The 22,642-nt window shown below is 35.1% G+C and overlaps 2 protein-coding genes across 3 annotated transcripts; one reads left to right on the top strand and one right to left on the bottom strand.

Annotated features, from left to right (window-relative positions):
* The first annotated feature begins 1,932 nt into the window (after positions 1–1,932).
* Positions 1,933–11,649, top strand: LOC132617023 (magnesium transporter MRS2-I-like). The gene is made up of 11 exons (XM_060331866.1): positions 1,933–2,484; positions 3,524–3,553; positions 5,023–5,173; positions 5,309–5,430; positions 7,011–7,085; positions 9,330–9,554; positions 9,673–9,717; positions 10,760–10,804; positions 10,889–10,918; positions 11,060–11,179; positions 11,293–11,649. Exons 1-11 carry the CDS (start codon positions 2,233–2,235, stop codon positions 11,377–11,379), a joined length of 1,182 nt encoding a protein of 393 aa, XP_060187849.1. The 5' UTR covers positions 1,933–2,232; the 3' UTR covers positions 11,380–11,649.
* A 1,922-nt stretch (positions 11,650–13,571) lies between these two features.
* LOC132616776 (phosphatidate cytidylyltransferase 1) lies at positions 13,572–22,356 on the bottom strand. Of its 2 annotated transcripts, XM_060331428.1 has the most exons (13): positions 22,213–22,356; positions 20,981–21,125; positions 20,396–20,649; positions 18,107–18,258; positions 17,757–17,898; positions 17,068–17,224; positions 16,740–16,787; positions 16,565–16,651; positions 15,506–15,634; positions 15,346–15,402; positions 14,290–14,373; positions 14,088–14,212; positions 13,572–13,936 (listed from the first exon to the last, which is right to left on the bottom strand). In XM_060331428.1, exons 2-12 carry the CDS (start codon positions 21,053–21,055, stop codon positions 14,123–14,125), a joined length of 1,275 nt encoding a protein of 424 aa, XP_060187411.1. In that variant the 5' UTR covers positions 21,056–21,125; positions 22,213–22,356; the 3' UTR covers positions 13,572–13,936; positions 14,088–14,122. The 2 variants fall into 2 exon arrangements, with proteins under 2 accessions (XP_060187411.1, XP_060187410.1); XM_060331427.1 differs by having other exon boundaries at positions 13,572–14,212.
* Between the last annotated feature and the right edge of the window lie 286 nt (positions 22,357–22,642).

The following is a 22,642-nucleotide window of genomic DNA, read 5'->3' as shown; positions in this document are numbered from 1 at the left end:
TTCTAAAATTCTTAGTTTACTCAACTAATTAATGTGGCCACACCGTTGAGCTCATGTTTTTCTAAAATTCTTAGTTTACTCAACTAATTAATGTGACACTGAATCATCAGGGTGTCAAAACAATTCTAAAATAAGTAAAACCGCAGGTTTCTATGTATATTTATATTTATAAACAATCATCAATTTGTAACCGGCCAAACCTTTTGTTTATTTCCATGCTGACATGTGATTATTATTAGCTTTATAATAATACTGCTTACGGTTTGATTGATGTAAGAGTTCTATCAAAAGAAGAAAAGAATATATTTGTTGTGGAGGAATCTTAAGGGAGTGGTTCTAATAAATGCAGTCTTTCTGGGTATATTCCTTATTCATCTTGATAATAAAAAATAAATGGATGTAGATGCTTTTATTCGGTTTACAAAACAAACATATAATGTAGATTCCTAAGTCAATATGAATTTTAATAAATGGATGTAGATTCCTAAGTCAATATGAATTTTCTATAAACAATACATTCTAGTTGATTAATAATGTAGTAAGTATTTGGATGAGTATTGAAGTTGAAGTTAAGGAAAAGATAGTTGAAATTAAGTTGAAAGTTGTAATAGTCTCTAAACACAAATTTCACTAGGAAAAAAAAAAGTAAAAATGGAAAAAGTATGAGGAAGATATTATCTCACTTAAAAGAGACTTCCAATATTTTTTAATAGTTTGTTTTACGTTCAAATACTGAAGTGACGTATTTACAACTATTCATGACAAACTAATATTTGTCAATATCGAACTTCAATTTCTACAAATAGTGAAATATCATGTTTGCCCAAACAAGTCAATTAGAAAAGTTAAGTGAGACTAGTACACTATAAAGTAAAAAGTATCTCAAATTAATTACTTAGGTGGGAACATCCTAAAGGGATAATAACAACTTAAAAAATAGTGAAGCAACCAAATTAATAGTCAACAAATTAAGAAAAGGACAACATAAGTAGCTCAACTAGGAGTAAATTACCAGACAAAAGACCAAGATGATCAGTCAATAATACATTTAATTTGAAATGAAACACTAGTGTAATTAATTTGAAACTTATCCTAATTTGACCTCATCCAACTATTGATTACTCCTATTATTTATTGAGTATACTGATTACTCCTACAAAACAATAAAACTAATCCACATTCAATATTTACCCCAAACTATTGAATGCGAGACATCAAAACTTCATACACACGATCAATGGTGGATTCCGGATTTTTATTCAAGAGGTTCGAAAAAAACAACAAAAGCTAAATATAAAAAATAATGTTTTTGATGAGAATCAAACCTACGATGCTAGAGATAATTTTGAACACCCTAGATCACTTGAGCTAACCATTTACATATGTTCAGGGTGTTCAAAAGTTAATATATATACATAAATACAGAAAATCTACCTTATACACTGTATTTTTTTGCAGAGGGTGTTCGGGTGAACACACTCACCTCTACTTAAATCCGCCCCTACACACGATTATCACTTAATTATTATGATTAAATCATATTTATTCTCACTACAAACTCTTTAACACTAAGATTAAGGCCCCGTTTGTCCATAGATACAAAAAAAAAATCACTTTTCTTTTGAAATTTTGGAGTTGGAGTTGTGTTTGGCCATAATTTTTGAAATTATAATTTTTGGTGAAATATAGTTCTAAAAAAGTGAAAAAAAATTAAAAAATTAAGTTTTTTGAGTTTTTGGTATTCTCATGACCAAACGCTGATTTCGGAAAAAAAAATTTGGAATAAAGTGAATAATTCTTATGGCCAAACGCGGGCTAAATGTGAGCAAATAAAATATTTATTCTACAAAACTGTGGTCCCAAATGAAATATAAGTCGGGCCCATTTTGGCCATTATATAACAACTTTTAACCCCAAAAAACAAAACGAATTTCAAATAGTAACCAAAAAACGAATAATTTCACTAAAAACTCAAAATAAAAGCTTCCTTGTTCAACTAAATACAAAAAATTCTCCACAAAATCTGTGCATATATATAGAGAAATGTGATCCTTATAGATTTCCCTTTTAACCCAAAAACCCTAATCAGTTCATTCAATTAGGGTTTTAAATTTTCTCCAATTCAATTTTTCTGTACAGAAATATTTACATAAACATACAAATTAAAAAAACAAAATTGATAATATATATGTTTTCAATTAAGTTTTAGTTTGGTAATGGTTGTTGTTATTGATGGTGATGATGGGTCGAGAAGTGGTACCGTTAATGGATCCGAGTACCGTCGGGTTGAAGAAAAAGGGAACCGGGTCAAGGAGTTGGTTATTAGTAGATGATTCGGGTCAGGAAACGGTTTTAGATGTTGATAAATATGAGATCATGCATCGCGTGCAAATACACGCGCGTGATTTGAGGATTATTGATCCCTTATTATCTTATCCTTCTACTATTATGGGTCGTGAAAGAGCTATTGTTCTCAATTTAGAGGTAATTTGATTTATTTTTTATCGTACCGAATAATTTATCGTATCGTATTGTATTGTTTTGATGAATACAAGGTTTGGATAGATTGTATCGTTATCAGGGTAAATGATAAAATAGTTTTTTTTTTAAATGACATGGGAACCCATAGCCGCTACCCTTAGGTTGCGCACAGGGTAAACTCAGCTCCTGTGCAATAGCTCGCAAACCACACAGGAGAGGTAACTCTCACTAGGCAAGCCCCGTGCCCGTAGCCGCTACCCTTCGGGCGCGCACAGGGTAAACGCAGCTCCTGTGCAATAGCTCGCAAACCACACAGGAGAGGTAAATCACACTAGGCAAGCCCAGTGCTGCGACGAGCTCAACCCAAAAGGCAATAGTATTATTATTAGATAAAATCTTGAGCCAAGGGTCTTGTTTGCTTGACATTTTGTTTTTGACTTTCATTTGCAAGGGTCTTGTTTACTGATCATTGCATTTTTTTGTTCTATTGTTGAGTATTGGATCTCACTTGTGGGATTACACAGGATATGTTGTTGTTAGAATGAGACAGGTCGAAATGGAGCAAAATGAATATTGAGAATCCATAAAGCAGTCCTCAATTAGGAATTTGCACTTTGTGTTTGGAGATAATATGCTAAATTTTTTGAATTTTATTACTTTTTTTTTTCCTGTAAATAATTATTGCGGCTTTGGCCAGTTTGCTTTTTCACTTGACAGTTTAGTTTTACTATCATTTGCAAGTGTCTTGTTCACTGATCATTGCATTTTTTGTTCTATTGTTGAGTTTTGGAATGAGACTGGTCGAAATGGAGCAAAAAGAATATTAAGAATTCATAAAACCGTCCCCCAATGTGCACTATGTGTTTGGAGATAATGTGCTAAATGTTTGAATAATGTTCCCTTTTTTTCTCTTGTAAATAATTATAGCTGCTTTTCACAGTTTGCTTTTTTGTTTGAAAGTTTATTTTTTACTTTCATTTTTCATTTTCGAGTGTTTTGTTTACTGATCAGTGTATTTTTTGTTTGATTGTGTTAAGGGCAGCATATCAAGGCTATTATTACATCTGAAGAGGTAATTTATGTTCTTCTTTTTTTTTTTTTTTGTTTGCAGAAGCATCTTGTTTTCTGCCTTTTTCTTTTACAAAGTAATTTTAATTTCTGTTAATTGTATGTATGGAGTCTATGGGACTACATTTTGTTGTACTTTCAAAGGCAGGATGCAGTCAACTGTGTTCTTGCTAATTCACTTTGAGGTTTAACTACTTTAGTATACTATCAATGCTTAATTATAGGGTGTGCCAACAGTTCACTCTATTAAGGCGATAGTATGTGTTGTGTGTTGAAAAATCTTATGATTGAGTTTCATCAGTTGAAATTAGGAGTTAAGACTACAATTGCAAGGGTAGAAAGATTGGATTTGACAACTTGTGTATCATCTTTTATTGTCTAGATGGCAGAACTCACTTTTATTTTTCTGTGAAGTCAAAAAATGCTACCATGTCCTTTTTCCTCTTGGAGCCCGTTCGGATCTAAACATACTTTGAACGGAGTGATTTCATATTAGCTTTTATTCAGGTCTTGTTCAATCCAGGAAAGATAGGAACTGAGGTTTTTATTTTTGTTTTGCATCTGAGAGGATGTTGACTAAGCTTATAAGCTGGTCAAACTGATTTATAAGTGCTTTTTGACTTATTTACGCATTTGGTAAACACCCAACCTATGGCTTTTCCTCTTATAAGCCAAAGTCAGCCAACTTATGGCTTTTCCTCTTATAAGCACTTTTGGTTTGACCAAGTTTTTTACTATTTTATCCTTAATATTTTTTCTAATTCTCAAAATACCTTTTCCAAAATAAAACCTTATCTTTCTCTTCACTCGTATTTATCATTCAAATTTTCTTTACAAGGATACTTCTAGATCTATAATTTTTTGTAAAACATTAAATTAGTCATTTTAACAAATGAACAACTTATCAACACTTCTTTACCAAACACATTAGCTTCGTATTATCAGTCTTAGCACTACTATCCAAACACGTAACCGTTTTTTCATAAAATCAGTTTCAACACTTAAAAATGCTTTCCACTATTTAAAGTTTATCAACTATTTACGATCAGCTAAACCAAACAAACTGGCTCTTAATCTAGATTTATCTGGATCCCAAGTAGGAATAGAATTCCTGCTGTTACCATATTCTTTTGAATTCAAGTCAAGAGGAATGAGTACAATGCCCTTTATTTTTTGCCACATGAGCCAGATATCATTTGGAATAAACAAAAGTAATCTTTGTAATTAGACAAGATGAGTCAGATTCGGTCCTACCATTCTGATTTGACCCAATTCCCTTGGCTCCCATGTTTTTTATTTTTGTTGAGGAGAAAGAGTACATACGTCTTTACTATTGTTGGGTCATTGAAATTCCATGTGGGCAGTTTGATCTTGTTATTGTGGATATTCACATCAACTTGTACACACTGAGCAACTTTTGTTTATAAGATCAGCCCCACATATATGACCATTTCTAAATTTTCTATTGGACAGATTCTTCTTCGAGATCCATCAGACGAAAATGTTACTCCTGTTGTTGAGGAACTTAGAAGGCGACTGAAACCAATGGATGGAAATCGTGAAGACCAGAGAGAGGAAAAAGATTCGAATGTTCAGCATGATATTGAAACAACTGAAGAAGATGGTTTTCCTCTTATCATTTTCAATTTTCTGTACTTGTGAATTTCTCTCACATCGGATTTTCGATCTCATTTTTGGATATTGCTCGCTCTCTTTTAGTGAGTATGCTGATCTTTTTCTTGTGCCAAACACAATGCAGAGTCTCCATTTGAATTCCGAGCTCTAGAGGTTGCTTTGGAAGCCATCTGCAGTTTCCTTGCTGCTCGCACATTAGAATTGGAAACTGCTGTTTACCCTGCTTTAGATATGCTAACATCAAAGGTGTGTATATGAAATTTTAATCTGTGTAGTGCTCACATTGCTATATTTGCATCATAAGTATGCTAAAGGATATAGCACTTCCATCATTAGGGGAAAAAAAAACTTCTGCAAACATGCTTATCTTTCCTTTTTTCCTCGTTTACCCTGAATTTCCGGTTATATGTCAATTGATGACTCGCAATCCTTAATTGTTCCCTGCACGCACACTGACACATAGTTGCTGCAGTTACTGTTTCTTTTCTACATAATGCTTTGTTATGCTTTCTTTTATATTTTGCGATGACTTTTTTACTTTTGTTAATTCGTGACTGATCGTCTTTGAAATGCCTTTTCTTGAGCCGAGGGTCTATCAGAAATAGCCTCTCTACCTCCCAAGGTAGAGGTAAGGTCTGCGTACACTCTACCCTCCCTAGACCCCACTTGTGGGAATATACTGGGTATGATGTTGTTGTTGTTGTTGTTGTTGTTGTTCTGTGTGTATGCTGGAAACCTTCTATCTCAACTACTGCCTCCGGTTCAAAATTAGTGTCCACTTAGCCTTTTTCACACCCCTTATGTAAGTGGAGACTCATTTTGAACCAAAATAAAAAGGCTAAGTGGACACTTATTTGAACCAGAGGGAGTATTATGTTTTTTGTTTGTTTACCTGAACTAAGATCCTATATGTCATTCTCCACACTTCTTTTTTTTCCCAATTGCTGCCATTGTTATCTTCTCAAGGAAATGAAACACCATAAAATTCGACGAGTAATTGTAAGGCAAAGAAAAATTAAAACATATTTGGGTAAAAGTGTTGGACTATCTCTATGCCAGATAATACTTTGTTATTAACAGTAAATAATTCCTTAACGGTAGTTCCTTTTTATAAACAGTAGTACTTGCAGTTGTTTTGTTTTCCTTTAAAATGAAAATTCCTTGCCATATTAAATATTGTTTGGACTCTCCTTTACTGCTTTTCCGATGAGGAAGCTTGAACTATGCCCAAAAAAGGTTTTGTTGCTTCTTACCTTTTCCCCTAGTGTTAATTTTAGAATGAGTACCCTTCATGCGCATGTTATATCACAGAAAACTTTTGATGGTATCTGGAGAAAAATTTGGTCATATTTACTTCTTAAAGGATAACGGACAGATGTCAGTTAGGACGGGCCATACTCACTCAGCACAACTGTTGGGCGTTTTACGCATTCTCTCTCTCTCTCTCTCTCTCTTATATATATATATATATATAGAGAGAGAGAGAGAGAGAGACCTCTCCCTCTACATGTCTATTTCAATGAAAGGTGTTTCCCAAAAACTTACAGAAAAAGCTCGTTCTCCTTCAAATATTGTTTCCTATTGGAAGAATGCATATGATTTTTTACATATAAAAAAGGAAGAATGTATACTGTTTTCTTAGTTTGCTGGTCTATTTTGTGTCTTTTGGCATCTTGGACATTGTGTCCGTTTCCTGATTCTCACCCATAATGTGCTGCATGCACCTAAATGTGCATTTCTTTGTATCTGCAATCCTTAGAAGGTTGATTGCTAGAATTTTATCTGTCCTTCATGGGGTAACTTCTCCAAAATAATTTATAATGCAGATTAGTAGCCGTAATCTGGATAGAGTGCGGAAATTAAAGAGTCAAATGACACGGTTGACTGCTCGTGTACAAAAGGTTAGAACCTATTAATTAAGTTACATTGACAACTTTCTTATTTATGTTTTCATTTTTATTAGTCTGTTCTAACAGGCTGAATAATATGTAAATCCTTTGAACCTTTCCTCTTCAGATTGTTGAGGATATTTTGTGAAAGAGGCGTGTTTTGTGATATAGCTTTATTTCATTGAAAAATGTCTCTTCATGATCACTGAATCCAGCCTTCATGTCGTTTAGAAGTGTCAAAATGGGCGTGTTGAGCTGAATTTATGTGATCAATCTTCATGAACAATTATAAAGCCTCCTTTTCGCATCCGTGGAAATCTACATCAAATTCTTTGCCGAATCTTGTTATTGTTGGATCACTTAAAAGACACGTCCTCTCACATGCCAAAACATATGAGCCCTCAAAGATACTATATTGTACATCTTTGGAGCAACCGACATGTCCCATCCCATCGCTGTATCCTTGAGCCCCTCCCCTGACATCGTACTGGCCTTAAGCGATCGCTGGTTCAAAGCCTTTTCGTTGCGGCCTTCGCCGGAGCTGAATCTCACCCGCACTTCACATCATATTTGAATCGAAAAAGTCATTCCTTTATTCTCCACCTTTACCACCTTCGGGATTAAGTCCCCATTCCCTTTCACCTTCAGTCTTGCTCATTTCAGATGGCTTCTGAGCTATGTTTCTTCTTCAGTTTGAAACCTCCATAGTAATCTCTTACTTCCTTGAAAACTTTATGGGACCATAATTGTAGCGGGAGACCTACGAGCCTGATCCAAACATGATTGGTGCCTGCAGTTTTTGAGAGAGAGCCCACCGTCGGCAACAACCATTGAGGATGAAACTTGTGAAGTTTTCAATTCCACTTCCCTTTTAGAACATGGTCTGCAGTTGTCTTCAATGAGAATTCGAAGAGGAAGGGTTTTGCCCCATCTCATAAATGTTAACACTCGGTGTGCCTTCTTCCAAGTGCTACTAGCCCAACGATCCCAAGTGGTGAAGGCTACCCACCATGCTCCTAGAAAGAAGTGCGTTTTCGGAAGTATTGATTCCTCCAGAAATGCTGATGATACCACCTTTCTCCTGAACTGTGGCCTCATTCATTTCTCTGGGAGTCCATTTATTCCTTGTGACTGTGTCTGAGACTCTGAGTAGAGGATTCCTTCCACTGTATTCCTGGGAACACTTTGTAACTGCCTTCTGGGCTTTGATATTGATGAAGTGAGGTTTTAAGTGCAGTATCCATCTACCCCGCATTAAATGGCATTTACGGGATAATAATGACCGGTCTTCTCTTACCTCGCGCCTTACATGGTTATAATACTTAAATAGATGCCCATGATTGCTGTAGTTTCTCGAGGCAGCCCCGTGCACCAAGCTCCCGCTATGCTCGGGGTCCAGGGAAGGGCCGGACCACAAGGGTCTATTGTACGCAGCCTTACCCTGCATTTCTGCAAGAGGTGATTGTTGTAGCTTCTCGAGCAGAAGAATTCTGAGAATTGATCCTGGAACTTGCATCTTCTTACTGAGTTTCACTTCACCTTCGAGGCTTCCTCTAGTGGATAGCATAATCACACCATCATTTTCTGGCTGAAAAAGGTTCTTCTGATCATGTTCCTTGTCAAAAAAAGTTGTTCTGATCATGTTTTGATCTCGTTCAGTCCAGTTTACCATACCTCTGCTCTTGATTCATTTCTACTAACATCTTATTATTTGAGACCTAAGGTAAAAAAAATCGCATTGTCATCCATCTCGACTAAGTTAGTCCTTCAGTGTTTGAAGAATACAACTAGAAGGTGCCTGGGAGCATATTGGATTTTATCTTGAGCATTTTGTTCTTGCCATATCTTTGTTTTGTTTCTTGAATCAGAAAAGTAAGGACCTGAGCAAAATGGCCACCAACACTTGGAATACAGTTCCAACAGGCACTTAATGGACTGATGGGATAGAAAAAAATCTTAGAATTTGTAAGGCAGAAAGGAAAATGTAATTAGCCTTAATTATATGTCTATTTCCTTACTTTATATAGCAGACAGAACCCTGTACATGATGTAACTGGCCTCCTTCAGTTGCTCAATTCACTAGACAGCTTACATAGAGCTCTTTTGATATCATAAATCTTATCTTATCCCAAAAAAACACAGGAGAATATATCAGCTGTGTAATACCAATGCTCCCACCTGCCCTTGCTCCATCTTTTGTCAGCTATGCACTGAATAGTCATCAACTCATTATGTTTGCTTCTTTATGTATTGCAGGTGAGAGATGAGCTTGAGCAACTTCTGGATGATGATGATGACATGGCTGACCTTTATTTGTCCAGAAAATTGGCTGGTGCATCACCTGTAAGTGGATCAGGTGCAGCCAGTTGGTTTCTTGCCTCACCTACCATTGGCTCAAAGATATCTAGGGCTAGTAGAGCAAGTATTGCAACAGTTCGGGGGGATGAGAATGATGTTGAAGAGCTTGAAATGTTATTGGAGGTAAACTTCTTCTGATGCCATCATTGGTTATACCTAAGAGAAAGAAAAGTTGGAAAAAAAAAAAAAACAATGCTTCTATTGAGTCACACTTACAAGGAAGTGGTTCTCTTTCTCGCAGGCTTACTTCATGCAAATTGATGGCACATTTAATAAACTAACTACGGTAAGCAAGTTTTGCCCTCTTTAGCTTTAGTGATGTGAAGTTGGATAATTTTAGTTGGCAAAGCCTTTTAGAACCTTTGCTGCATGTATGTTTTTGTGGAGTTTTAAGTTTGACAGCCTCTTTAAATTTGGTCAATGTGCCTCTATAGTAGAGAAACAATATTATTGCTTTAGATGGCTGTAAGAGTCTTAAGTTGTATGCTTGGCTCTGAAGTTCCTTGACAATTGAATAGCGGACTTGGGCAAATAGTCCAGTTCTTCACCAATCCCCTTTCCCCACAAAAAAAAAATAAAAAAATCATCTTGATTTTTCTAGCTTTTCTCTTGGATAATATATGTGTTTGTTTGATTATCGGGCCTTGCGTGATTTGGCTCTTCCTTACAATTCCAATCTATGGTGCTTTTTTTTTTGGTTGCGTATCTTGTTGATTAATATTTGACAGATCCCCTTGATTAAAAAAAAAAAAAAATTACAAATCCATCCCAATAATTCACTTTGGCACAAAAGTAAATCCCTTTCCTTTTTACCCCTCTTCTCAATGCTCTTCAATTGTCAATACTGGTGGTCATTGTTTTTTAATGGACAGAGAGCAACCAAGTCTCCTTATGCTTACATATATATATATTCCTTCTATCTGAACCTGAATTGTTATTGCTTTCTTTTACCTTTTCTTTCATGCCTCTTTAGTCTTGAAGATAGAGAAAATCAGGTCAAATTTTGAAAAATGAAGTAATTTTGAGTTGGTTGCAAATAGGGATGAGGCCTTCCATCGTCGAGTAATGGGATGTCATTGTGGACCAGTCTTTGTTGCTTTCATTGAATCCATTCGTTCAACAAAATGCCTTGCCCTTCGGTTTCCTTTACTTGCTAGCATGTGCACCTTTTGTTCCAAATGATGGCCTTTCTGACATAACTATTAGATGGGTGGAAATGCACTGATCTTTTAGATTTTGTTCGTTGGGACTTTTTAGTTACGAGTGACATGTTGAATGCATTTTTTTTTTTCATTTTCCAGTTAATATTTGTGTATTTTAATTTGCAGCTACGAGAATATATTGAAAACACAGAAGATTACATAAACATTCAGGTAGTTGAAATGGCAAGATAGTTTTCTTTTTGATATGGTTCATCTGAATGAGTTATGATGTAAAACTTATGTTTCTTATTTCAGCTGGACAATCATCGAAATCAGCTCATTCAGGTGCTCTTCATTGGCATATGTTAATCACATACCTTACGTTTTACTATCATTTTTGTTTCCTACTGTGTTATTGACAATCTCGTTGAAACTCACGATGAGAGTTGTCTCTATGTTCATGGGCTTTTGTCATGTTGGCTGCAGTTAGAACTCTTTCTCAGTTCAGGAACCGTGTGTTTGTCTATCTACTCTTTGATTGCTGGAATTTTTGGGATGAACATCCCATATTCTTGGAATCATGATCATGGCTACATGTTTAAATGGGTAAGTTCGACAGTTCTTAGTGCTGACCAGCTATAACATTGTTGTCCGAGTGCCATACCTTTAAGGGAAAACACACTAGCTATTTGGTTGATGGTTGGTTTAATGCTGTGCAGGTGGTAATCGGTAGTGGCATCTTTTGTGCCGTGTTTTTCATATTTATAATCTCTTACGCTCGCTTCAAAGGGCTTGTTGGATCGTGAATTCTACTATCGAGTTAAGACAGATCTGATGGCAAGCAAAAGCTTTTGCCAAAGTCTAGAACACAATGAAGATACATTTGATGGCTATCTGGTAAGGGACCATGTGGCAAATCCAACGCTGTGAATGACATAATTTTTGCAGTCATAACAGTTCCTCACTCTTTTCAACAAAACAAGTTTGAGATATCTAATGCAGGGTTTACCTTATCATATTCCAGTTATAATTGATAATGTCAATCGCAGCCAAAAGGTGTAATGAAGATTTTTTTTTTTAAGAAAATACTGTTAATCCAGTTATGCTTTGGCAATTTTTTCGCAGTGTTTTCTAGAAGTAAAGAAAATACTCCCTCCGGTCCAAAATAATTGAGGATTTAGCCTCTAAAAGTTGGTCCAAAATAAGTGAGGTTTTAGTCTATCAAGAAGATATTTTATTATTTTTTCAAATTTACCCTCGACACATTCTGAATTTATTGAACAGATTTAATGCTTGTTATAATTTCAAATTCCCTCTCAATTAATGGTACTTTAGTCAATACACTAAGGGAATTCCTTAATTCATGTGCGCAATTCTAAAACCTCAATTATTTTGGACCGGAGGGAGTAGTTGCTTTCCAACCACTTTACTGGTTCCTAACTTGCATGAAGGATGAGTAAATCCCTAAGCTTCTCAAGATCCATAGATCCATAACTTATTTCATTTTGAAGGCCAAATATAAAGCACTGGGTCTATTTTGATGGTTACCATTGCTAACGACTACCTTCTGAATTTTCACTTGTAATGAACTGTCTTTTTGTTTCTTCTCTTAATTTGAGATGTCAAAATCTATCTACTATTAGTCCAACGCAAAATTATGTAGCAATATTCAAGTTGGTTTCTTCTCATCTCGAGATAGAATGCAAATCTTAGTGAAAGGACAATTTGTTCTATGTTCCTAATTCTACTTAAATTTGGTTATCATTAAGGGAAAAGGGTCAAAAATATCCCTCTACTTTGGAAAAAGGGCTAAAAATATCTTTCGAACTTATTTTGGGTCAAAAATACTCCTCCCATCCTTAAAGTTTTCAAATATACCCTTGTCTTCATGGAAATTATCCCCCAAAATAACGCGAAATCATTTTTTAAAATCCGCTCCATCATTTAAATTCGACCCAACTAAATAATAATCCATAAGATTCTCTTATTCCCCTAATTCCATCAAACTTCAAACCTACGTATTGGGGGAATAAGGGGATCTTATGAGTTATTATTTAGTTGGGTCGGATTTAAATGATGGAACGAGTTTAAAAAATGATTTCTAATTATTTTGGGGGATAATTTCCGTCAAGACAGGTATATTTGAAAACGTTAAAGATGGGAGGGGTATTTTTGACCCAAATAAGTTTGGAGGATATTTTTAGCCCTTTTTCCAAAGTAGAGAGGTATTTTTGACCCTTTTCCCTATCATTAATCCCATTTAAGAAAAATCCAAGGATTAATACTCTTTTCTTCACTTTAGAGGGTCATTTGGTTCAAGGTCTAGCATTGCCTGAAAAATAGCATTTGGATAGTTACGCGATAAATAACATATATAGTGATTGAATAAAAATAATTCATAGATTGTTACACCAAAAAGATAATGCATGGATTGTAGTAAAGGATTGTCTATTGAATGATACTTTTACCTTGAGACACTAGTGTCATGACACATTATTATTTCACAATCTCTCATAATATAATCTCGTTATCAGACTCCATTGATTACACAGTTTGAAACTAAAAAAGCTAAATACAACAAAACAATACACCCAATGCGATCCCACAAGTAGGATCTGGAAAGGGTAAAATGTATGCAGACCTTACCTTACCTTTATGGGATAGAGAGGGTGTTTCCGATAGACTCTCAACTCGAAATTAAAAGCTAAATATTGCAATAATTATCCAAAGATAATAGCAGCAAGACAATGCATAGATTATCACACCAAAAAAGTATATGCATGGATTGTAGTAAGGGATTGTCTATTCAAAGATGCTTTTATCTTTAGATGCTATTGTATACACATCACTATTTCACAAAAAAAGTAACGCTCGCTTGGCTTTTTATTGGACTCCATAAATTGCACAGCGACTGATATTAAAAACCAGACACTGCACTACAAATGCAAAGATTTATATCAGTAACAAACTGCTTACAACACATTGAACAAAGTCCAGCTCGAGAAATGTGGAACTGTTTTACATAAATTAGTAGCAATTTCACAAGAAGCAAACATCAAATACACGATGATACTATGTAAAAACTGCCAATTACACCAGACTCCTGTCAATAATCAAGGAAATTTCACCATGACTCGACTCGAGTCTAACAAGCATTGTATTTCTTCTGTCAAAGCTAACTTTAAAACGTCATAGTAGATGACTATTAAAATGCTGACTCTTCCCCTTTCAAATGATTCAGTGCTCTCTTCAACCGACGAGTTTGGCCTTGTCATTCCTCACGAAAACCAGATCAATTAGGCATGGATTGACTCACTTAACCAATTGGCACAGGAATTTTGAAAAATGATGCTTCATCATACCCTATTATTTGGGGAAGATAGAGATTCACTGAACTATCGGAACATCTAAACGGAAAAAGAAGAGGGAGAAGCACTGTACAGCTCACGAAAAAGTCAAGGCCAGTGGGAAATGCTAAATTCTGAGGGAAAAAACAAAAAGAGAGAACATATACAGGATATTCTTATCTGAAGGCTACATCAATCATACTCAAGATTCTCCAAATGTCTTCTCCTGGATGATCTGCCCAAGTTTCGTGTACACAGCTATCTGCTCCTCGAATGTGAGGTTCAGTATTATCTACACCATAGCACAAGAACATCAATCATCACTAAAAGTTGTATTTCATCAAGATTTTATGAACTCGAGAAACATACCTGATCCAAGATCATCTCAATTGACAAGTTTTGTGGCACAACAAAGGACTGATGATAGATATATGCAAAAACAGCCATCACCATCTGCAGAAACATAACTCGTTATGAAAAAAGATTCACGATCTCGACCATTCAGATTAGAACTACAAAGTACTACTGCTCAGTGAGGGAAAGGTGAAGCACAAGAAAGAATACCAGTCTCTGAAAATAATAATTCTAGTAAGCAATATAAAGAGTAGAAATCAGTATGCAATGTAAAGAGTAGAAATCAGTATGCAACATTTCTTTGGCTGTCCCTGCTAAATTATTATGTGTGTGAGTAAGGGTAAGAACCTTCTGTCAACTTCACCCTTGAAGTGTCAGTTCTTTCATATTTAGATATAGGGATAGATCCATTACGGGATCCACGCCAACATGTTTTATTGTTTAGAGGGGAATTACGCCGACTACGCTGAGGCTTTGCTACTGTTCAACACATAATGAGTCTACACCAGCTTCCATATAAAGATAAAATGTAAAAGAGGAAGTGATCTCTGCTAACAATTACACCCCTTCCAAGAGGAGGTTCAGCATCATAATGAAAGCGACTTGACACTAGATTTTACAATTTCTTATATCAGCCAGGAACTTAGAATATTAAATCACAAACTAATAATTAGGAGGATTTTTCTCATAGACTATCCTAATGCTCACATAATCGAACAAGTGGAAATCAGAAAAAAAAAAAAAAATTACTGCAAGAATTGAAAATTCATCAAGTGTATTAAATAAATTATCAATTTTTCAAATGTAATAGTTCAGGAAGATGATAGGAATGGAAGCCAAGCAACTTTCATCTTTGGATCCATCAAAGCTAAAATTGTATGATTCCAAGATTTGTAACCCTTTTTCATGGACAGAACTAAGTTTTTCCTGAATTAATTCATGAAGTTACGGCAAGAGAATGCATGGAGGACAATTTTATAGCTCAGACATGCAGTGTACCAAAAAGGATTCTTAAATGTTCAATAGGACCAGTTCATACAAAAGTTCAGGACCCGTATTTAATTTAGTTACCTGACAATCCATTCTATCAGTCATACCGCCATGTCCGGGTATACTATCACCAAAATCCTGCAGTGAATTGAACAAGATAAACCATATTATTCAGTAAGGTAATAGTAAAGGACCTAGTAAGGCATCTAGAAATTAAGATAAAAAATAGTGAATGTCTTACCTTGATCTTGAAGGCTCTCTTAAAGCCACTAGCAAAAAAACCTCCAAAAGGAGCTATAATAGATGCAAACAAGCCAAGCAATAAAGCATGCCATTGTACAGGCAAAACAGCAATCTCTCTCGAAAGAAACTACAGAAATAAGAATCAAAGATAACTTCAGTTTATTTATGCATCTGGCAGAAAAGAGCTACATTTCTCATGCAGTATGAATCACTTGACAATCTCAAGTATACTATTAGAAGAATCAAAATTATACCAATCGCAGCGATAGGTCTAAGGAGCGGTAGAGGTAGGCCGAGGAAGAACTGGGGAGAGGTGATTATACATGAAATGGCTCATCTTCAGCTCACCGAGGACATAACCCTAGATAGAAAAGCATGGAGGTCGAGGACTAGGATTGAGGGTCAGTAGGTAGTCGAGCGATTTCTCTCTTTCCTGTGGGAGAGCATCGTTCTAGCTTAGAGCACCTTGTTTGCTCCCTCTTATACTTATCAGTACCATTATTAGTATTCTATTACTATTGCTTTTTCTATTACTTGGGTTATCTTTACTATATTTGTTGCCGGAACTTTCTTTCCACAGTATTTTCACCATAGCTTTTACTTTGCATTTGTCAAACCTGTTTTTGAAAACACTTCTCTTGAACCAAGGGTCTATCAGAAACATCCTCTCTACCTCACACAAGATGGGGGTAAGGTCTGCGTACACACCACCCTCCTCAGACCCCACTTGTGGGATCACACTGGGTATGTTGTTGTTGTTGTAAATTCCAAAATAAGGTATAACATACGTATATATGTAAGTGTACGGGCGGATACACACGTAATCACACACACATCTTATCACAAATTCATATCTATTTCCTACAACAAATTCACCAGGAAAAAGAAGAAGAAAAAGGTGAATGTCCCCTTAAAGAGTAACAGAGGTGAGCAAAGCAAACGTATGCTAAAGCTATGACTAAAAGAAAAGCTTCTGTAATAGAACAGGGCTGTATCAGTATTGACAACAGTACACAAAAATGCAACTTTAAGTTTCTAGGGCTGACAGAGAAGTTACCCATGCAGGAAACCATTCTGGCAAAGTAAAATACTCTGGTTTAAACAGTGGGCCAGGATCACAATCCAGCCAACCAGTTGATAGGTCCTGCATCACAAAATATGGAAGTTAGGCTTCAAGACTGAGCAGCAAGTCTACCAATCCAATTGGGAGACACTTTGCCAGAAAATATTACCTTCCTAGGACATGTCAGCCACTGGAAACGACCAAACATATTCGCAAGCTGCAAAAACAACAAACAATGATTAGAAAATCTACACAAGACGACCATATATCCTTCTCATAAACAGTTCAGAAGAAAAATCCTCTAGTGTATTGCTATAAACATACATAAAACTATAAAAGCAACAATGCAATTTAAGCCTAGGAATTTAGATGAGCCTGTCTTGAGAAGGTGGCATAACCACATAAGAGTAGGATTAAAAAAAAATAGCACCATTATGCCAACGTTCCAAACTGAAAGAATGACCAATGTACTGTACTATTGTATGTAATATAGTTACCAGAAAGGCAGAGATAATGGTTGTAATAGATGCTCCAATGAAGCCTTCCCAAGTTTTCTTGGGGGACAATTTGATCAAAGGAGTTCGTCCAAAGAAGAATCCGAAAAAATAAGCAGCTATATCATTGATCACAATGAGCGAAGCTGGAAGCAGGAACCTGCATTAAAATGAACCAGTGTTTGAAGTTCTATATCTATATTCAAGTTAACAAAAAAGGAAAAAGAAAAAGATAAAACGAAGAAGGGGAGTAATACAAACATGGGCGATGTGTAAAGCAAATTTAGAACCAAAAAAAAAAAAAATGTATGCTCCCCAAGAACTAAAAGGTGCCCGCCAAGCATTTCTACTAGATATATCCACCAAGAGGAAAGGGACTAAAACTTGAAGCTGGGATACAATTACTAGTTTCCAAAACAAAATTTAAATCTCCAAAATGAACTAGAGAGAGAAGAGCCGGTATGCTAGGGTAGTTATGATAGGTTATTTTAGCCAGTGAAAACAGCATTTTCCTTCTCTATTTGTGGTGGATATAATAGCAACTACACCTCCATCTCAAGCAAGTTGGATCGGTTATATGAATCCTCACTATCCATGTCGTTGCATTTAAGTTCATCTCAAACCAATATTACCTAAGGTAGCTGAAGGAAGAAAAATAATCCGTAACATCTATGAAACTAAAGGCGCCTTACCAGAAAATTCCCTCAAAAATATTGGCAACAGTGAAAGCAGATTGCGTAAACACCACAATAAGAATCATATGCGTCCATGCATACTGGCTAAATTGATACTTGTACATCTTCTTCTTCAGTGTTAGAATGAACCACATGAAACCTGATTTCAAAGGAGAGGGAACACTTCAGTAAAATTTCTCAAGCAATCAGCAGATAGTACATGTACTGTGACAACCCAAGGCTTGAAAAACGGAACACGGGGAATACCGAACAACTTGTTATTTTACGTCTTGGATATTGTCAAATTGCGAAATGCTTTCGACGTTGAAATACTACATGAAAGGACATGCTTAACAGATAGAACAAACCTGCGATATAGAAGAAATAACACGTGACCATGTGATACTTAACAAATTTGCTGACAAGCTTGTATAGGACCTTGTCTAAAGTAACCGTGTTGACAAGCCTCTGGCTTAGCATGCGGCCATATACGAACAGCATTGCTGTGAAGAAAAAGTGCCTGGAAAAAGTAGGAATTTAACAAAGTCAGAAAGTACTAGTCGAGAAAACCATGATATCATGGCAATATGATAATTAGTGCCAAGCTTCAGGATAGAGTCAGCTACAATATGCAACTGTATGTCACATCACATGTTATGGCACTCAACATTTGCAACTATAAGCCGCCCGAAATGGTGCAAAGTAGCAGCGCATCTGCCTGTTTAATCTTCAGAGACTGATGATTATGAGGTATCATCGTGTGAGATAGGCAGTATGCATCCGTCGGCAAAAGTAGTCCTAGTTCCACAGGAAAATCTGATAGCTAACCAAAACTAACAACTAAGACCTCATAGCAACGACTCTCCTTCTCCCTGAATGGCCAAAATTTACACGTATAGACGCAAAACCAAAACCCCCCTCATTACAGTATGTGAGACTCTAACCCCATAAGGCTCGGACAAAGGCTCCTAAATCCATCATGAGCCCTTTATTCCACCTCTCATCTCCAATCCTCGATCAAACCTGCGTTCCCTGGTCTCTATAAAACGGGGGTGTTTCCTTCACCTACCGTATCTATCGGCTTGGCTTCGTCCCAAACCAAGGAGGCATTCTAGACGATGCATGCGTATAAGAAGATCAACGGCTACATGAGCTAAAAGACTACGGCTACAAGATCGGCCGGAAGCAACTCGCTTCTATTCTCATTGAGATTGGGTATAGATGGGAAATCTATATTTAGCCAACTTTTTGTAAACAATATGTTCTAGAGGATTGTTGACGTAGGTTTAGAATGCCCCACTAATTGATCAAGGGCTCAAGGCAGTGGTAGAGGTATAGGGCTTGGCATAAACATTTGCTTGATCTGGGATCAGATCCTTCTTTTTTTGTTTACATATACAAACAAAAAAGCAAAAAATATGAGGCCTAGTTCTTTTAGTTGTTGTTTGAAATTTGAATACACATACAAGTTTACGTTATCGTCCATCTCAATGTTGAAATTTGAATACACATACAAGTTTATGTTATCGTCCATCTCAATTCAAGTGCCTTCTTTTTGTTCAGGTTGCTACAAAATTTGAAAGTTATCGTTCTTAAATAGAAGTGGTTTAATTAATTTTAACATTTCTAAGAAGTTGAATCTTTTTCTTTTTGATACAAAAGTATCTCATGTTACCTCTATTTTTTTCTAGTAACTCATATTACTTCTTTTATAGTAAAATATTTATACAACATTGAGAGCATACGAGGAACTCTATGTTTAGTTAGTCAATGTCACTTTCCTCTTGTAATCACATTGCACCAACACTTTCCTCTTGTAATTACATTTTATACAGGAATTTGACTGTAATCGCCTTGCACCAATATTGTATATTAAAGTGTGTGACCAACTCATCTAAAAGTGTAGTTGTTAGAGAGCACACTTTTATTTACTTAATTATATCTTCAACAAATCCCCTCACATGCAGGCTTGATTTTTCATGAGCCAAACATGTGAAAGTTTTTTTTTTTTTTTTGATAATGGTAGCTATGAGAATTGAACGTATGACTTCTGTCTACTTTAATATTATGTTAAAGTAGGTAACCAACTCATCTAGAAGTTTAAACTGTTAGAGAGAGCACACTTTTATTTAATTAGTTATAGCTTCCACATTGTAATTTATGCACATTTAACAACAGTTATTTTAACATATCCACCAAAAAAGTAGAACTGGACACCATATGCTCTATTTAATGAAACATCAAAAGGCTCGACGTAGATAATTGGTATTCATAGCATTTTTTAGATAATTTTCATATAAATAGAGGAAGGATTCTGTTGCACCTTAGAGTAGCTAATGCCTCTAAGCAATTCTTATTCTTAAAGCAGAGACTCTAATACTAGCATGGCTCAAACTTATGCCATACATTTGAATAAAGAAAAAGCAAGTATATTCAGATCCAAAAGATTCTACATAGTTACCCTGTCTTACCCACACTATATACTTTAGTTTCCAGCAAATATATTAAGAAAGTGAAATTTTTAATCAAAAGTTGGATACGACATGAACCAACCCCCTGTGAGATCTCCCAAAAGAAGTAGAATATGCACACGTGATATGGCACATATAAGATGAGAAAGTAAGAAGACAAGTTCATGTAAAACTGATTTTACTCACCAATTCAATAGCCTGAAACCAGGAAGTTGTCGGTCTTCATGCGCTCTTCTAAGTAGACTGAACAACTCTTTTGCCATAAAGATTTGGATAACAACTACCATGGCCCAAATATAAAGATGACCCATGTAAATGATCAACGCAAAGCCTCCAATCATCCACACAGATGAATATGCACGGATAAGCATTGATTTGTACTTGGACCGATCATTAACAAGCAAATGGTTTCCATTTGCTCTGGCAACTTCTGGAGGAACCTGTAAGTTCAGGAAGAGGGCGATGAATATCAAGAAAATTCGGTAATTAAGTGGAGAAAAATAAAGGGGCAGGCCCATTATCTACCAAGTTCAAAACTAAAAAAAAAACAGAAGATTTCTCGGTTATCAAGAAAAATATTACAGTACAAAATAAAACATTCCAATCCCAAAAAGGTGGCACTAAACCAATCTCAACTTTATTTACTTGTCTTTCCATTGATTAATGTACTTGTTCATTCCTAAACAAATTAACAAAAACTCATAGAGTAAAAAAAATATATATAAATAGCTCAAGTCATTAATAGAACAAACATAAAAAAGGTCAAGTCACCTCATTTGATCCTCTACGACGACGAACTCGTCCTGAAGGTGTTCCTGGGGCACTGGAATTGTTATCGTTGTGCATACTTTCTTTATCAAGTCCTTACCCCACTAGTAGTTCAACTTACAAAAAGCACATGAATCCCTAAAACAACCTGAATGTAAAGAAATCATAAAAAAGCTAAAGCAGTTGGAAAATGTCAATGAATTCAACATAAAATAGATTATAAGACAAAATAATTAAAACCTTTTTTATTTAGACTTTCTACAAGGCTAATTCTAACCATGTAAGTATTAGATAAGCAGTTAGAAAAGGTCAATAATTCAACAAGACAAATAAAACATTAGACAATAAGTTTAAACCAATTACATTTAGACAATCTATAAGGCTAATTCTTATCATATAAAGTACTATTAAATAAACAATTCAACTAGTGTGATAAGGTCAATGAATTCAAGTCCAACAACAAATAAATATGAGCATCAGACAAAATAATTACTCCCTCTGTCCCAATTTATGTGACACACTTTCCTTTTTAGTAGACTGATACATTTCTATATTTAAAAATAATTTCACTTAAAACTTCTCCTTTTACCCTTAATGAAATGATTTACAACCACACAAATATCTATAACTCGTTTTAGACCACAAGTTTCAAAAATCACCCTTAATTTAAACAGTTGACACAATGATATTTGACCAAAAAAAATGTGGAAAAAAACTAGATTTTCTATTTCTTCTCTCTGTATAAGGCTAATTCTAATCATATACTGGTAAGTATATTAAATAAACAAAGCTGCCAATACAAAGTAAGAATTGAATAATTCTAATCTTGTTGTATACATAATGGTGCAAAGGCATGTTATTACAAATTTTTTTTCGAAATTTTATTCCGGAAAACTGTTTGGACATAGAATTGTTACAATTTTTCACAATTTTCACTCCAAATCATTTTTTAAAAAAAAAATCAAAAACAACTCCTATTTATATTCACGTCCAAATTTCACAATTCTTATGTTCAAAAGCCCACTTAATAGTCCAAATTAAAGCTAAAATTGTTAATAAACCCTAATTAAACAAACTATAAGCACTGTGATGCAGAACAAAAAACTGAATCTTACAAAACAAAACAAAAAAAGGAAAAAAAAAACAATTTAAACAGTTTACACATTGAATTTTATTAAAAAAAATGTGACAAAAATTAGGTATTTTGCTTAATTAAGGAGAGAAAGAGATCGGACCTATATTGGGAGTGGGAAGTTTGTTGTTTGAGTGAAGGAATGAGGGAAACACCACTGCCTCTATTTGGCTGAACTTGGATGTCAATTAGGGGTGGTATATATATATTATTAATAAGCAAATGATATTAACTTTCAGAAGAAAAATATTAGAATTATTAAAACCACCCAAGTTTTTATGTGGTGTATTTATAAATAAATAACAAATTATCCAATATTCTGTATTATAATATTAGTTAATACTCCTTGTGTCCTAATTTATGTGACATTTTTTGTCGCTTTTCAAAAGTCAAATAAGAAAATATTTGACCGTGATTTATTTGTATGCCTTTTAAATATTTTAAATTGTTAATTATTGTAACTTATAGGAGTAGTACTTTTTATGTTGTCTTTAAATATGTAGATTAATTTATAAAAAAAAAACATAAAGATT

The sequence above is a fragment of the Lycium barbarum genome, chromosome 11 (assembly GCF_019175385.1).
Source record: "Lycium barbarum isolate Lr01 chromosome 11, ASM1917538v2, whole genome shotgun sequence".
Taxonomy (NCBI): domain Eukaryota; kingdom Viridiplantae; phylum Streptophyta; class Magnoliopsida; order Solanales; family Solanaceae; genus Lycium; species Lycium barbarum.
Note: the sequence above shows the minus strand (reverse complement) of the source record. Positions and strands in the feature narration are given on the sequence as shown.

Coding starts and splice junctions, on each gene's coding strand:
- LOC132617023 (XM_060331866.1), top strand. CDS start 2,233: ATGGTGATGATGGGTCGAGAAGTGGTACCGTTAATGGATCCGAGTACC. Junction 2,485..3,523: donor CTATTGTTCTCAATTTAGAG/GTAATTTGATTT, acceptor TGTTAAGGGCAG/CATATCAAGGCTATTATTAC. Junction 5,174..5,308: donor TGAAACAACTGAAGAAGATG/GTTTTCCTCTTA, acceptor AACACAATGCAG/AGTCTCCATTTGAATTCCGA.
- LOC132616776 (XM_060331427.1), bottom strand. CDS start 21,055: ATGCACAACGATAACAATTCCAGTGCCCCAGGAACACCTTCAGGACGA. Junction 20,650..20,980: donor GTCGTAGAGGATCAAATGAG/GTGACTTGACCT, acceptor CTGAACTTACAG/GTTCCTCCAGAAGTTGCCAG. Junction 15,403..15,505: donor AGAGAGCCTTCAAGATCAAG/GTAAGACATTCA, acceptor AATTCACTGCAG/GATTTTGGTGATAGTATACC.